The sequence below is a fragment of the Sminthopsis crassicaudata genome, chromosome 2 (assembly GCF_048593235.1).
Source record: "Sminthopsis crassicaudata isolate SCR6 chromosome 2, ASM4859323v1, whole genome shotgun sequence".
Taxonomy (NCBI): Eukaryota; Metazoa; Chordata; class Mammalia; order Dasyuromorphia; family Dasyuridae; genus Sminthopsis; species Sminthopsis crassicaudata.
Window position 1 is genome coordinate 264,729,429 of NC_133618.1, and position 14,201 is coordinate 264,743,629.

At 35.3% G+C, this 14,201-nt stretch overlaps 1 protein-coding gene across 2 annotated transcripts in view; it reads right to left on the bottom strand.

The window, feature by feature from the left end:
- The window catches only part of DPH6 (diphthamine biosynthesis 6), a 454,085-nt gene that overhangs the window by 42,636 nt on the left and 397,248 nt on the right, over positions 1–14,201 (bottom strand). The window contains exon 15 of one of the 2 annotated variants that reach the window (XM_074289214.1): positions 6,073–6,403. The exons of the other annotated variant lie outside the window; for it this stretch is intronic. Within the exon in view, the coding sequence (XP_074145315.1) occupies positions 6,384–6,403 (20 nt within the window). The 3' untranslated portion in view covers positions 6,073–6,383. Of the gene's footprint in view, positions 1–6,072; positions 6,404–14,201 lie in introns of those variants that run through there. 2 annotated transcript variants of the gene reach the window in all.

A 14,201-nucleotide genomic window follows, 5' to 3' on the forward strand; every position in this document is an offset into this window, starting at 1 on the left:
TTAAAGGCTTAAAAATGCTTTCACAAAGAAAGGTCAGATGTAATGAACTCATTCTTTGTAGACCATAAAAATAAAATTCGTTTATTCACTGAGGTATTCTGTAACAAAATCTGTTTCGCTTTTTCCCTCCCCTTCTCTTACTTAAACATTGAGGCTGTTTTTTCATTCCTTTAAAAAAAATCACCACTAAAATGCTTTCACATACATTATCTCCTTTCATTGAGATAGGTAGCTAATGTTATTTTGTCCATTTTTCCTTAGTGGAGTAAAGTCAAGTTGTAGAGCCAAAACCAGGGCAGTTTGGTGATCCAGTAGATAGTATGCTGGATCTGGAGTCAAGAAGATTCATGGTTCCTTTGTTTGGATGTGGCCTAAGACATTTACTGACTATGAAATTCTAGATAAGTCAATTCATCTTGTTTCAGTTTCCTTATCTGTAAAAAGAGCTAGAGAAGGAAGTAGAAAATCTTTCCAGTATCTTTGCAAAGAAAACACTAAATGGGATCAGGAAGAGGTGGGCACAACTGTACAACAACTAAACAACAACTAAAAAGTCAAGATCAGAACCCAAGTTTATACCATGTTCCTCCATTATCACGTTATTTCAAGGTAATAGCATGATGCAAGTCTGACATCTTTTTGAAATCTTTTCCTCTATAAATCTGCAGAATTTACTGATAAAGGTGAGAATTAGTCCTGCAGATATAGTCACAATTTAGATGTACACTTTTAACCCCAAACTTTTCTAGGTCTCCACATTCTATCATATGCTTTGCTTTGGAACTTGGCAAGGTAGAAAGAAATCTGGGGTTTTAGATAGAGGAAGTGGGTTTAGATACTATCTATCTGTCTTACTCCCTGTGTAATTTTGGGAAAGTCACATATCCCATGCAATTTCCTCATCTATAACATGAGAGGATTGGATTAGAGAACCTCTAAAAGTGATCCTCTATCTTCTTCACCCACTGAATTTCTATTCCTCCTTAAACTCAATCAAATTCTATCTTTTCCAAAAAAAGCTTCATCAAGACAAGTATTGATTATATACCTACCATTTGCTTGGTACTGTGCCAAGTCTTGGAGATACTAACAAAGGCAGAAACAATTTCTGACTTGAAGGAGCTCACATTATAATGGGGAAGACAATCAGGAGACTACTATGTACAAAAAAAGTTATATACAGGATGAACCAGAGATAATCTTGGGACACACTAAGGTTAAAGGGAATCTGAAAGGGCTTCCAGAAAGAGGAATTTTAAGGATTACAGGAAACTCAGAAGGTGGAGCTGAAAAGGAAGAAAATTTTAGTCATGGGGAACATGCAGCAAAAATGCTCAGATTTAGAAGATAGGATATCTTTTGTGAGGAATCACAGGAGATTGAGCACTAAATCTGGTGTCAGAAAGACTTGAGTTCAAATGTAGCCTCATACACTTACTGGCTGGGAGTCCTTGAACAAGTCACTTAATTGCTGTTTGCCTTAGTTTCCTCATATGTAAAAAAGAGATAATAAATAATATTTACCTAACAGGTTTGTTGTGAAGATCAAATAAGATAATACTAACAAATTACTTTGCAATCCTTATATAAATGCCAGCTATTTTTACTGTTAATATTATGTGATGACTTTTTCCCTCTCAAACCACACATAGCTTCTGCTACTCTCAAGAATTTAAATCATGTTTAATTTTACCTTAGTTTTATATATATGTATATATATAAATCATGTTTAATTTTGCCTTAGTTTAATATATATATGTGTATATATATATATATGTATGTATATATATATATGAGAGAGAGAGAGAAAGTATACGTACCATAAAGATAGAGACCATGTCTTTTTTTGTTGTTGTTTTGCAATTGGGGTTAAATGACTTGCCCACAATCACATAGCTAGTAAGGATCAAGAATCTGAGGTTGAAATGAACTCAGTATTTCCTGACTCTAGACCTGGTGCTCTAGCCAAAGTGCCTTCTAGCTGCTTAGGACCATGTCTTATTTGAATGTTGTTTGTCACCCAGGGCCTAATAAGATCCTTACCTATTCTCTCTAGTTTGGCTTTTTCAGGAATAATTGGATATAAGGGATAAGCTTTATCAACATAGAAAAAATTAGTTTACATGGTCAAAGAAATATATCTCTTTCTAGATGAGTGAAGAGATTTTTAAAAAATTATGTATTTTAAGTCTTCAGTTGTCAGAGAAACAACTTTTAGAACATTTTATATGTTTATTGCATGTGGATGTTTGTGTATGTGTAGGGGGATGTGGAGCAACGAAGAGATATAACATTGACTACATGGGTCATTTGCTCTGTCCCAGAAGAATTATTCCTACAATATGAGATAGGAATGCAATTTGAGGAGAGGAGGAAAAGGTTAATACTTAGACTCTGAAAAGATTGGGGAATGTTCTGGAGTGAACCATTATCTGTTACTTTTTCAAAAGCAAGGGATGAGTTCATAAAAATAATTAGATGGTTGCAGTAATACCCATATGCACCCACACCAATACAAAGACATATGCCTGGGGAGAAGATGTCATTTAATTGATGTTAGCAGTTGATATTAACTTATGTGCTGTTCAGATGATGTAATTTGCCTGAACTCCTTACAAATAAAAATATTAAATATTAGTCACTATACATTTTTCTAAAATAATCAGATTTGTGATTTCTTCTATATGAATAAGGAGCTTTTAGTAAAGAACATTCTGATGGTGTTGAAGTGCTAATCAGCATCTTCTGTCTAATACCCTTAAATAAGTATCTGAGGCCCTGAGGTTAACTGATCTCCCCAGGATCACAAAGCCATAGATGGGGAGCTTGAAGCTAAAGATAGGCATGTATGAAAACAGAAATTCAATTTCCTACAGGGAGACTGCTTCCACTTCACTATTTTAGATATGCCCAATAGTATGCAGCATTTTCATGGATTTCCTCCTTTTTCTTTGGCTGATGAGAAAAAGGATATGATATGGCATCTTCAAAGCTCAGTTTTATCATGTTAGTCTCCATAGGGAGACTAACATCCCAGGAAATATGATAAACCCTAATTCACTACATTTTACTGGACTGAAGGAAATATAAGGGCAAAAAAACAGTGACATAAGTTGTCCTACTTAAATAGGCCACCCTGTATTGTATATGGCATATCAAGTATCCTCATACCTATTTTTGCCTCTCAAAAGTTATGAACAATGTTGATAACATCAATATCTTTCCTTTAAAACTTTTGCCTTTGTAATGGCTACATCATATAAGGAAAAAAATTGATTTAAAAAGGGTATTTACTGTTATTAAATGGGTGGGAGATACAAAAACAAGCTATTTTCTAAAGATTGCCTGCTTTAAAATTAGAGTATGAATTATTCAGACAGAGCTGGTACTGGGCCTGTGGCCTTCCTAAGTGAGGGGTAGGAGAAGTAAATTGGGAGAAGACGAGAAGATTCACTCTCTTAGCAGGACATCTTTGGGTATCAGAAGAAAGGAGATGGGTTGAATAAGATAAACTGATGTGTATTTTGCTGTATTGAATCTGAAGTTAAACGTCAGGACATTTGACAAAGGTATAGACCAAGCCAGCTAGCTGGTGCCACAGTGCACAGAGCACCAGGCATGGAGGCAGGAAGACTCATTTTCCTAAGTTCGAATCTGGCCTTGAAAACTTACCAGCCAGGGTTGCTGCTGCAAGTCATTTAAACCTGTTTGCTTCAGTTTTCTCATTTGTTAAATGAGCTAGAGAAGAAAATGTCAAACCATTACAAGAAAATCCCAAATGAGGTCACAAAAAGTTGGACATGGCTGAAACTACTGAACAATAACAACAGATCAAGAATCAAATCCCTCTCCTGAACACTGACCCAGAAGAAGGTTGGAGAGCTCAGGGTGTTACATACATATCCCTCTGAATATTAAATTACAGTAACAAATTAATGGTATTTTCCTTCTACCCGGATTGCTTATAAATAGAACCAAATTTGTTCTTCTTATCCTCCTTTTGGACATTAATGATTTCCAAATGACTTCTTTTAAAATGTATGCTCATGATGGTCAGATCATTTCTAACTCAACATTTGAAAGGAATAAGGATAATTTATAAATTAGCATAAGTTTAAAGGGAATTCTTATATTTGAAAATTTGGAATAGTTCTTGACTTAATTTCCTTCAACTTGTAAATTCAACCATTGCCATATGGGGCATAATACAAGCTGGTAATTGACTTGATAATTACGATTATAAGCTGATAGTAATTAAAACATTCAATTAAATTAGATTTTATGTTAATGGGTTAATAAGTAACTGTGAGAGAGAGTTAAATATTTGAAGGCATTCTGGTGAATTATGTAGAAAAAAAAGTACTATCTTAATGATTAATGAATTTTTGTATGAATACTGTTAAAAAGCCTTATATTAAAGTTGTTTTTTGAGAAATACTAAGTTATCAAGGAGCATATAAAAGGGCTAAAAGTGAAGTCAAACTAACATTTATTATATGATTATTACATGCCAGGCAATGTGTAGGATAGAAAAGAAACAAAAACCAGAACTTGCTCTCAAGGGACTCACAGTCTATTGGGAGGAGCCAACATGGAAACAACTATGTATCAATAAGACAAAAATGTAAAATTAAACTGGAGGTAGTCTGTGAGGGCAGGAATTAAGATTAAGGAGAACTGAGAAGGTCTTCTTTTAAAGGGTGGGACTCTATCTGAGGCTTGAAGGAAGGCAGGGAAGTCAGAAGATGAGGAGAAAGAGACTTCCAGCACTGAGTAAAATCAGCAAAATTGCCTGGAATCTGGAGATGGAGTTTTAAGTGCATGGAATAACAAGGAGGTCAGTGTTGTATCTACTGAGACCTAACTGAACTTCAAGCTTCTTTGGACTAATAAACAAAAAGAGATATAGAGCTTAGTCAAAGTTAGATGTGTCATGCACAGTGTGAAACCAAAAAGTAAACATAAAGAACTTTTACCTGTGGGAGGTACTCTTTACTACTTCAGACTTTCTATAAAGGCTCAGTTAAATAAAATTTTTTAAAAAGGTCCATTAAACATGTAATTTCTCACTTCATTTGTGATGCCATTAGGACTTGTAGTCTTTTCTGCTCTTCCATTTCCCACCTTCTCATACAGGTGCTTTGTTTTTATTATTTTTGGAGGAGAGGCAATTGGGGTTAAGTGACTAGCTAGGCAATGTTAAGTGTCTGAGGCTGGATTTGAACTCAGGTCCTCCTGACTCCAGGATTGGTATTCTATGTACTATGCTACCTAGTTGCCCCTCATACATGTTTATTGACTAAGGGGTTATGACAGACTTAATGAGGATGAAATCCTTAGATGAATGATTGCTTGCATGTTCATGTACATGTTAAAACTAATGAAGCTTCTTAGTTAATAATTCTTGGTTCTTTAAATTTTAAATGACCAATATTACTTATCTATTAGGTTTTAATTTTCTTTCCTCTGGTCTTGCAAGCCTAGCATGACTCCTAGCTTTATGATCTCCACAAAGTCCTATTCTTCTGTTTCAAGGTGTGCATGTAAGCCTTGCTCTCAAAGGTTTTGCTAGAGGATACAAATTCTGTCTGATTTTGTCATACTGAAAAGGCTTGAAGTAGTGTTGGTATCTAAAGTAACATTTTCTGCTTTCCAAGCATCAGCCTACCTAAGTAGGGAGCTGTCCACTTGGCCAAGGAACTTATGAAGTAAAACCTATCTAAAGTAACCCCAAGCTTCTCTTTGAAACAAAGGCATGACTTTTAAACAACACATATTTTTCAAGTCATATTGGATTGCTCCTAAGTCACAGAATACCATTGTGTCTGAATGATGCAACCAAAAATGCATGGTGGATATATTCTGAGGAATTCTGTAGAAGTCATGTAAAGGATGTCACCAGGAAGATGAGTAGAGATATAAAGAAGAGATAATGAGGGATATGATAGATGGCCTCCATGCTCCACTGCTAGTATGCATACAAAGTCAAGTGAACTTGAGGAAGGATCCTAGGATATTTTGTGGACTTCTTGTGGTGATATATATGGTAGGACAAATGAGAGATGGACTGAATTCATTCATTCATTTATTTAACAAATATTTATTTTACACCTACTATGTTCAGGGCACTATGCTTGGTACTTGAGATGAAAAGATAAAACCAAATCACTACTTTCCTTAGGAAGCTTACATTTGATTCAGAGAAAACAACATGTACACAGATAATTAACTGGGAAGCAGGTTAGGGAACTGATTATAGATTCATATCCTGCCTCTGTTGCTTACTCTGAGTGAGACCTTGTGGAAGCTACTTAACTTCCATAACCCTGGTGTCTTCATCTGCAAAATGAGGTGGTTTAACTGGCTGGTCTCTGAAGTCACTTCTAATTTTCAATCAATGATCCTATAAAATCAAGATGAAAAAATTATGAAATAATTTGAGAAAAGGGATTAGCAATTTGTGAAAATCAGGATAGTCTCATGGAGGAGGGAATATGGGCAGTAGAAGATGGAATACCATATAGCATAGAATAGCAAGTAAGCTAGTATGGTTAAAATATTCAGTGTTTGAGAGGGCTGGTTAGCCATGAATAGGTGTGATCTATACTGTTGGAGGGAAAACCCATATCAATGCTATTAGAGATCTATGGTAGGGCTGGAATTATGACTTAATTGAATGTATCTGAATTAACTATCACAAAAGCTATATATATAAACAAATGCATAGTAATATAGAACATATACATAGATATTGATCAACTGGATGCTGAGAATGTGTAAGTATTCGGAGATAACCATAAATGCATAGGTATCCTGTCAGGTAGCTGAATCATAAGGTTCTACCTATGGGCATATAGACACATCGATGCTGGCTCAGTTACCTAAGTCACTGAACTAAGAAGACTGAAAAACTTTGAGAAACTGGATTGAGTTGGGCAAATGGTCAAGTCTGATGCTCACCACATTCTTATGAACAAATCTCAATTCCTTTATTTTTGAATTTTGTATTAGTTAAGTAATTTTCTCAACCCTCTTAACTCTGTACTCCTCAGATGCTTTGTTGGTATGAATATGGCCAAACTTTTTGGTATAACTTTGTTTTTTTCCAATTTAGAAGTATTCTTCACCAGCAGGGAGTCCTTTTCCTACCTGTAGGTTTTCCTGATCATTGCTATAATCAGGCTCTGAAATGTGTGGGACATGATATTCAATACCATCTATCAATTTCAAAGGCAATGCCTAAAGAAAATGGTAGAAGATCTTGAAAATGTTATTGTGAACAACTGCTAACTAATTTGTGAAAATACTTTTCTTGCAAAGAAGTACACTATAAGCATATGTGAGTTAAGTCAAATGGCTTTGAAAACTGTTGAATGATTTTACCTAGTAACTGTTTTAAACTTGGGTACTGAATGACAATGACTAGGAGTAAGAATGAAAGAATTTTATCAATTCCCTCTCCTGCTCCTTGTCTTTCTTTTCCTGCTTCTCTCAGTCTTCCAACTACCTACATATAAAGAATCCAGGTTTTGTGCATACCTTCCTGTCTCTCCTCATATTCTTTAGCACTGCTGCTGCATAATATTTTTAATCACTGCTTTTTTTTTTTATATATTTCCCTTCCTTGGATTTTAAAACACTAAACATTTTTGGCTCTCTTTTTACCTCTTTGATTGTTCCATATTATTTGTTGACAATTCTTTTTTTCTCCTTCTGTCCCCTAAATGTTTTCCCAAAGGCTTTTCCCCAAATCTGTCTTTAACCTATTTCTCTTCTATTGTTTTTGATCCTTCTATATGACTTACCTAATTTTTTGCTCTTAAATTTACTCTATAATAGGGTTTCTTAATCTATGGCCTGTGGACTTTTTTTTTTCTTCTTTTTTTTTTGTTTCAATATTTTACTATTGAAATATTTCAGGATTCAGTATTTCAATATAATTGGTTTCCTTGGTAATAATAGGTATTTTATTTTATGCTTTTAAAAACACTATTTTCAAAAGAGATTCATAGGTTTCAAAAGACTGTCAGATGGGTCCAAGACATATCAAAGGTTGAACTACTCCTCTAGAGGATCTTTATGCTGTTTTTGTCAGCAAGAAATCTTTGTAAGGCAACATGTTGAAACCTTAGTTCTATTATGTGTCTTGCCATTGCTCTTTAGATCATTTATAACTTAAATTATTCTGAAATCATGATGTTCTATGATTTGCAACCATATAGCAAAACTGGGAAAACTCTGATGTGAAAGTAATAACATGATTGTTGCAGGCAGCAGTTTGAAACATTGAAAACAGTGAACAATTTCCTAATGAAATCTAGCTCAATCTTCTCCTCTTTACTCTAGACAATATGCATTATATATTCACTGGCTTTTTGTCAGTATAGATGGGTAAACCAATCTCATATAGCTATAAAGTTTACTAAGGAAGTATAGTGGAGTTCTTTCTAGGTCATAATGTAGTGTCAGTTGCAAATTAAAAAGAGCTTTAGAGAATCTCACTATTAATAAGGAATCTTTTCATTTGGATTTCATGGAGGCTATCGGTCATGAGGGGCAGCTTGGTGGCTCAGTGGATGGAGTACCAGGCTTGAAGTCAAGTCTTCCTAGACTTCAAATCTGTCCTCAGACACTTACTAGCTGGGTGATGCTGGGCAATTCAATTGACCCCTTTTGCCCTAGTTCTCTTATCTATAAAATGAGCTGGAGAAGGAAATGCCAAACCACTCCATTATGCCAAGAAAATCCCAAATGGGATCATGAAGAGATGGGCATAATGGAAACAACTGAACAACCACTACAAAAATCTTTCAGAAACATGGCAAACAATTTTAGTGAATATCTCTCTGTCCCTGAAATCTTGCTTGGTGTCAAAACTCAGCAGCTTACTTAAACAAAATTACTTCTGTGTTAGGATTACAAGGTGAGAACTCAGGTTGTCCAGACAGTTCTCTAGCTCAGAATTCACACCTTTAGTTCCGGCCTTTAGGGGGAATTTACAACTTTGAACTTCTGAAAAGGAGCTTACAGAACCTTTAAAAGGAGCAAGTTCATTGGTTGAAGTAATTTTCCCAGGCCCCGTTGAGTTCTCACTACAATCTCTGTGAGGATAAAAGAGGGCAGCATTGGGTCTGGAGAGTAGTCGAGTCTGGGAGTGAGTTGAGAGGGCAGATTGGAAGGATAACTTAAGACTACCAGACCTTTACAATTTGGCGCCCACAACGTGGGGCAAGGACTTTTGCTTATCCTGACAAGGATTTATTCTGAGCCCTTCAAAGGAGCTAGCCTGGACCTTCACACCTCTGTACTTATGAATGTTTTACATAGCTTTTCTCTATTAAAAGTATATACTTATAGCACTTTATTGATTAACTACATCCAGATATCCTAATAATTAAAATGGCCATGTCACAGATGGAAACTTGAGGACTACAGTCCTCAAAATTACTCCATATCCTCTCTTTCCTGTTCTTGTAAATCATCTCATGTTCCTTCTTGTCACTCAGGTTTGGAACCTCAGTAATCTTTTGTTCTTTTTCCCCGCTTGCCTATCTTTCTATATCCATATCTTATTCCATTTAAGTCAATAATACCTCTCTCCTTTTCATTCCTATCATTAACCCTTATGTTTAGTCTATCATGATCTTTTCCCTTGACTTCTTTTCCACCTTCACCCCATGTTTAAAAACAATAGCTTTTTAACCCCTTAAAGAAATGTGAAAACTCTGTAACTAGAGATGCTACATATTTTGGCAACAATTTCCCTCTTTATATTCTCCCCTTCAAATGCTTCAGCCAAACAGAACTACTTGCCATTTCCTAAATGTACCCTATTTGCTCTGATCTCATGCCCTTCTTTTCCTGAACTCTCTGTGTCAGATTCTTACCCATTTTTTAAAGTTCATAGTACCATATCTTCCCTGAAGCTTTCTCTGACATAGTATCTTTCCCTCACACCCTCCTTAGCACTGTGTTTGAACTTCTCTCATACATTAAATCCTTTTATTTTGTATTATTATTGTTATTGTTCATTTCCCTCTCCTTTGCCCTACCTGATTTAAGTTCTCTGAGGACAGGGAATCTGTATTGTTTAAATTTATATTTCTAAGACCACATAGCATAGTGCCTTTAACATAAACAAATCCCCAAGAAATATCTGTTAAATTGAATTGAGATGATTAATCAAAATTGTCTTGTGGATAGTCAAAGTTCTTTGTTGCCCGTTCTTATCTTAGAACTGTAAAGCATCACCTTGTGATGACCCATGATAGGACAAGCAAGATGCTATGAAGAAGTAATTTTTTCCCCACAGCTGTAAGGCTGGCCTTGAGCAGCCAAAAGGCAACTGGATTTATTTTGTTCTGATGGAAGCTCAGTGGGAACATAAACTAGCAATGCTAGGGAACAGAAGTTCTATCCAAAAAGAAGATCCATTGATATACTATACTAAAACCACATGTGCCAGATATATTTAAATTAGAGGCAATACAAGTGGTAAACACTCATTTTAAAGAATTTTACAGTATTCCTGAAAGCTCCCATAAATGGGGAGTCTGAAATATTCTTTCCTAGGAATTTTGCATGAAAAGTTTATATAAAATATGTTGCAAAATGACTTATGGTGAATGTAATTACTGTGCAACCTTGGAAGTTGGTATAAAAATTCAGCTGCCAGAATGTTAACAGCCACTTAATATATAGGTTGTTTGATTGGACTCTGGGCAATAACTACAAGCTTCCCAAACCTGCTACTACTGCTGCTGAATGTTATATCAGGACCAAGTTTAGCTATTTTAGTCTTTTAAAATGTCATTTTAAATATCACAGTGAATCAAGTCATTGTTGCCTAATAACTTGCATACATTACAATCCAATATCTTTCCCCAAACACTATTTTAGTCAGCTTTTATTTGTGTTTGTCTTTATTTTTTATTTTTAATAGAAGTTGAGTTGTTCTATCTAAACCAAAAAAATTGGGGAAAACCCCCCATTATTCACTCAGCAGGAAAACCAAAGAATTAGCAATGAAGCTTCACTTTCTATTCAGCAGATAATTTTCATGATGGCCTGTCCTACTCACAGCAGAGGGTAGAAAAAAAAAGGTTCATATTTTTATAGCCCATTTTCCATTATAATAAAATGCTATTTGGATAGGAAGTAAAATTTCAGACCAGTCACAGTACAACAGTTTTTTGGAATGCTATTGGTGTCTGTAGGCTATGCTTATGGCTTATCAGGTGTGTTTATGTTTTCACCACTAATAACAACAAAATCTGTTATCACCAAAAATAATTTCTCTTATTACAAATGTATAGCTGACACCTTGGACGGTATTCTTATTTATGCTCTCAGAAAGAATAGATAGATCTTAAAACCTGAATGTAAGTTGGATTTTGGTCAAAATCATTCCTTTAAATCTATTAGGCAGCTTTCTATTTCAAGAAATCCTGTGGCAAATATTTTTGTAATAGAATAATCACCCTCTAATTTATTGTTTGATAAGTTGGTCATACAACATTTTCTTTAAATCAGGGCATATCAGTAATGTGGATAAGAGTGTAGGTACACCGAAAGGGTATATTTCTACTTTTCTTTTTAAAGATTTATATTTAAGACTATTAGTACCTCTCCCATACAAAATGCCCTCAAATCCAGCCTGGGCCTGAGTCTAACACTTTCATCCTATGAAACATGTATACAACAAGTTTCTGGGAGATGTGACAAATATTTCCTCCTTGTATATGGTTCACTTTAGTAGGAACAAACCATTTGAATTATCCATGGAGACTTGTCATGATTCTGTGAGGGAAGAGATTTTTTTTTTTTTTTTTTTTGGATCATATATCATATCTCTGGTAGGACAGAGGATTCAGTGATACAAGTAACACTGAGGTCTATTTGGCTTTCACAATCCCAAATCACATAAGCATTGTATACTGAGACCCAAATAATTAATTTCTGTCCTATAGTATACTGTCTCCTTGCTGACTTATCTGCAGCGCCAAATTGCATCCACATTTGTTGTTTCAAAGACAACATTTCTTACTTTTCTTTTTTCTCTTCATTTTTTTTCCTTTGGTGATTTTACCTACTTAAAATATATTTAGAACTGGAAGGGATTTGAGAGGCCCTCTAGTTCAATTTCCTCATTTTGTAGTCAAGGAAATTGAGCTCTAGGAGGGCTAAGTAAATTGCCTGAATGGCAAGGTAGGATTTGAACCCAAATTCTCCAACTCTTTACATTGTGCCCAAGCTTGGATGATCAATTTTATGGTGATGACTCCCAGATCTATATTTTTAACTTTTTTACTCTCCTTTATTTCCACATGCTTGGTGGATATCTCTACTTGAATGCATTATTGTTTGCTGCCTTAGCTTCTTCAAATTTTGGATAACTTATCCAAAGTGGAACTAACATTTATCTCTGAACTGGTTTCTCTTCGTGACTTTTTTTGTTTCTTTTAATAGTAAATAGTGGTCACCCACACTCAAAAAATCACAGCGTTGGAATGGACCTTAAGGGTCATCTGCTCCAATCCATATCTGAAAGTTAATCTCTTTCATAGAACTATTGTAAGAATTATATGAATTAATGAACATACAGGGCTTTGTAAACCTTAAAGTGCTGCATTATTATTAAATTTAATTGTCATAAACAAAGTCCTGAAGCACCACAGTACCTTATGCTGAGAGAACATTGAGGAAGAATATACTTATATGCTGTATTCTTATACTTTATTAAATGTCTCTAAAGAAAGTGAATGATGCTTTAACCTCATTGTTGAAGATCATGCCAAAAAGACTTTTTCAAAAAAAAAGGCAAATTGCAGAGCATTTTCCCTAAACTTTCTCAAAAAGTTCACTTTTAACTACTACATCTCAAATAAGAATGGTCCATATAGACAGAGAAGGACATGTGTACAGCTGCTACCTTTTTGAATGCAGATGACAAAAAAAAAGGCAAGAGGGAAAGGAAATAACTTCATTTTTTAAAAGTTAGTAAAAGAAAAAGACTGCAGGAAAGAGAAAAATATTTTCTGCTCTATGAGAAATCACTGGGGCAGCTAGATGGTGCAGTGGATAGAGCCCCAGCCCTGAAGTCAGGAGGACCTGAGTTCAAGTGTGACCTGAGATACTTAACACTTTCTAGCTGTGTGACCCTGAACAAGTCACTTAATCCCAAATGCCTCAGAAAAAGAGAGAGAGAGAGAGAGAGAGAGAGAGAGAGAGAGAGAGAGAGAGAGAGAGAGAGAGAGAGAGAGAGATCACTAAGGAGCCAGTGGAAAACATGACATTGGAATCAAATTAGGAATCAGTGTCAGAAGAAGCTGTGTTTCTATAAACTCTTAAGTTAGTATAAATTTCAGATCAAGAGGCCACCCTAATTAGCTATAACACTAGTGAATAATATTATATATATATGCATATATGCACATATATGTGCATATTTATGTATATACACATGATGATTATAAACTTTTGGTTAAATCAAGATCTGTCCATTTAAAAATAGCATGATAAAGAAAAAAAAATCCAAAGCATTCTTTTTGTGGAATTCTGATTCCTAGGCTCTCCACAATATGGGGTGGGGAGGGGAGGGAAAGATTTTATGGGCTTTACTCCCCTCCCACTAATTTCTTCCAACAGCATCTCTCCACTGGCTAAGTAGAGGTATAGCTATGGGAGAGTGAAGGTTATAGAAAGAGATGGCTATTCCTACCAATGTCTGATGAGTTCTGACTTTAGAATGACAAAGGTTAAAGATCAGAATAAAACAGAGGGAGAATGCAGAATCAGTATTCCCACTGGCTTTCTTGGCTTTTCAAATGCCATCTAACTGCTAGTTTACACCTTCATTTGGGAAGAAGTCTTTAGGTAGCTGACACAATTAAGTATCCACATGGAAGTCATCCATTAATAGAACATTTAAACATACTCCTGATAACTTCACCTCTTGATATCAAACTGATGCATGGAAACCGGCTCATTCTTTAAATATCTCGTAGATAGCCACTTTGGAGAAGCACATAGATAAAGTCGCAAACTTTTTGGAAAAGCTTGCCTGACACCTCCTTTGTCACCTTTCTGTGTGTTGCAGCCAGAAATATGGATGCTGCTCTTTTTCAAGTCCTCTTTACTGATAACTTAGTACTGCCTTTAAAGTTAATGCCTATTGCCTTTTCAACAGAAAGTATGTCTCA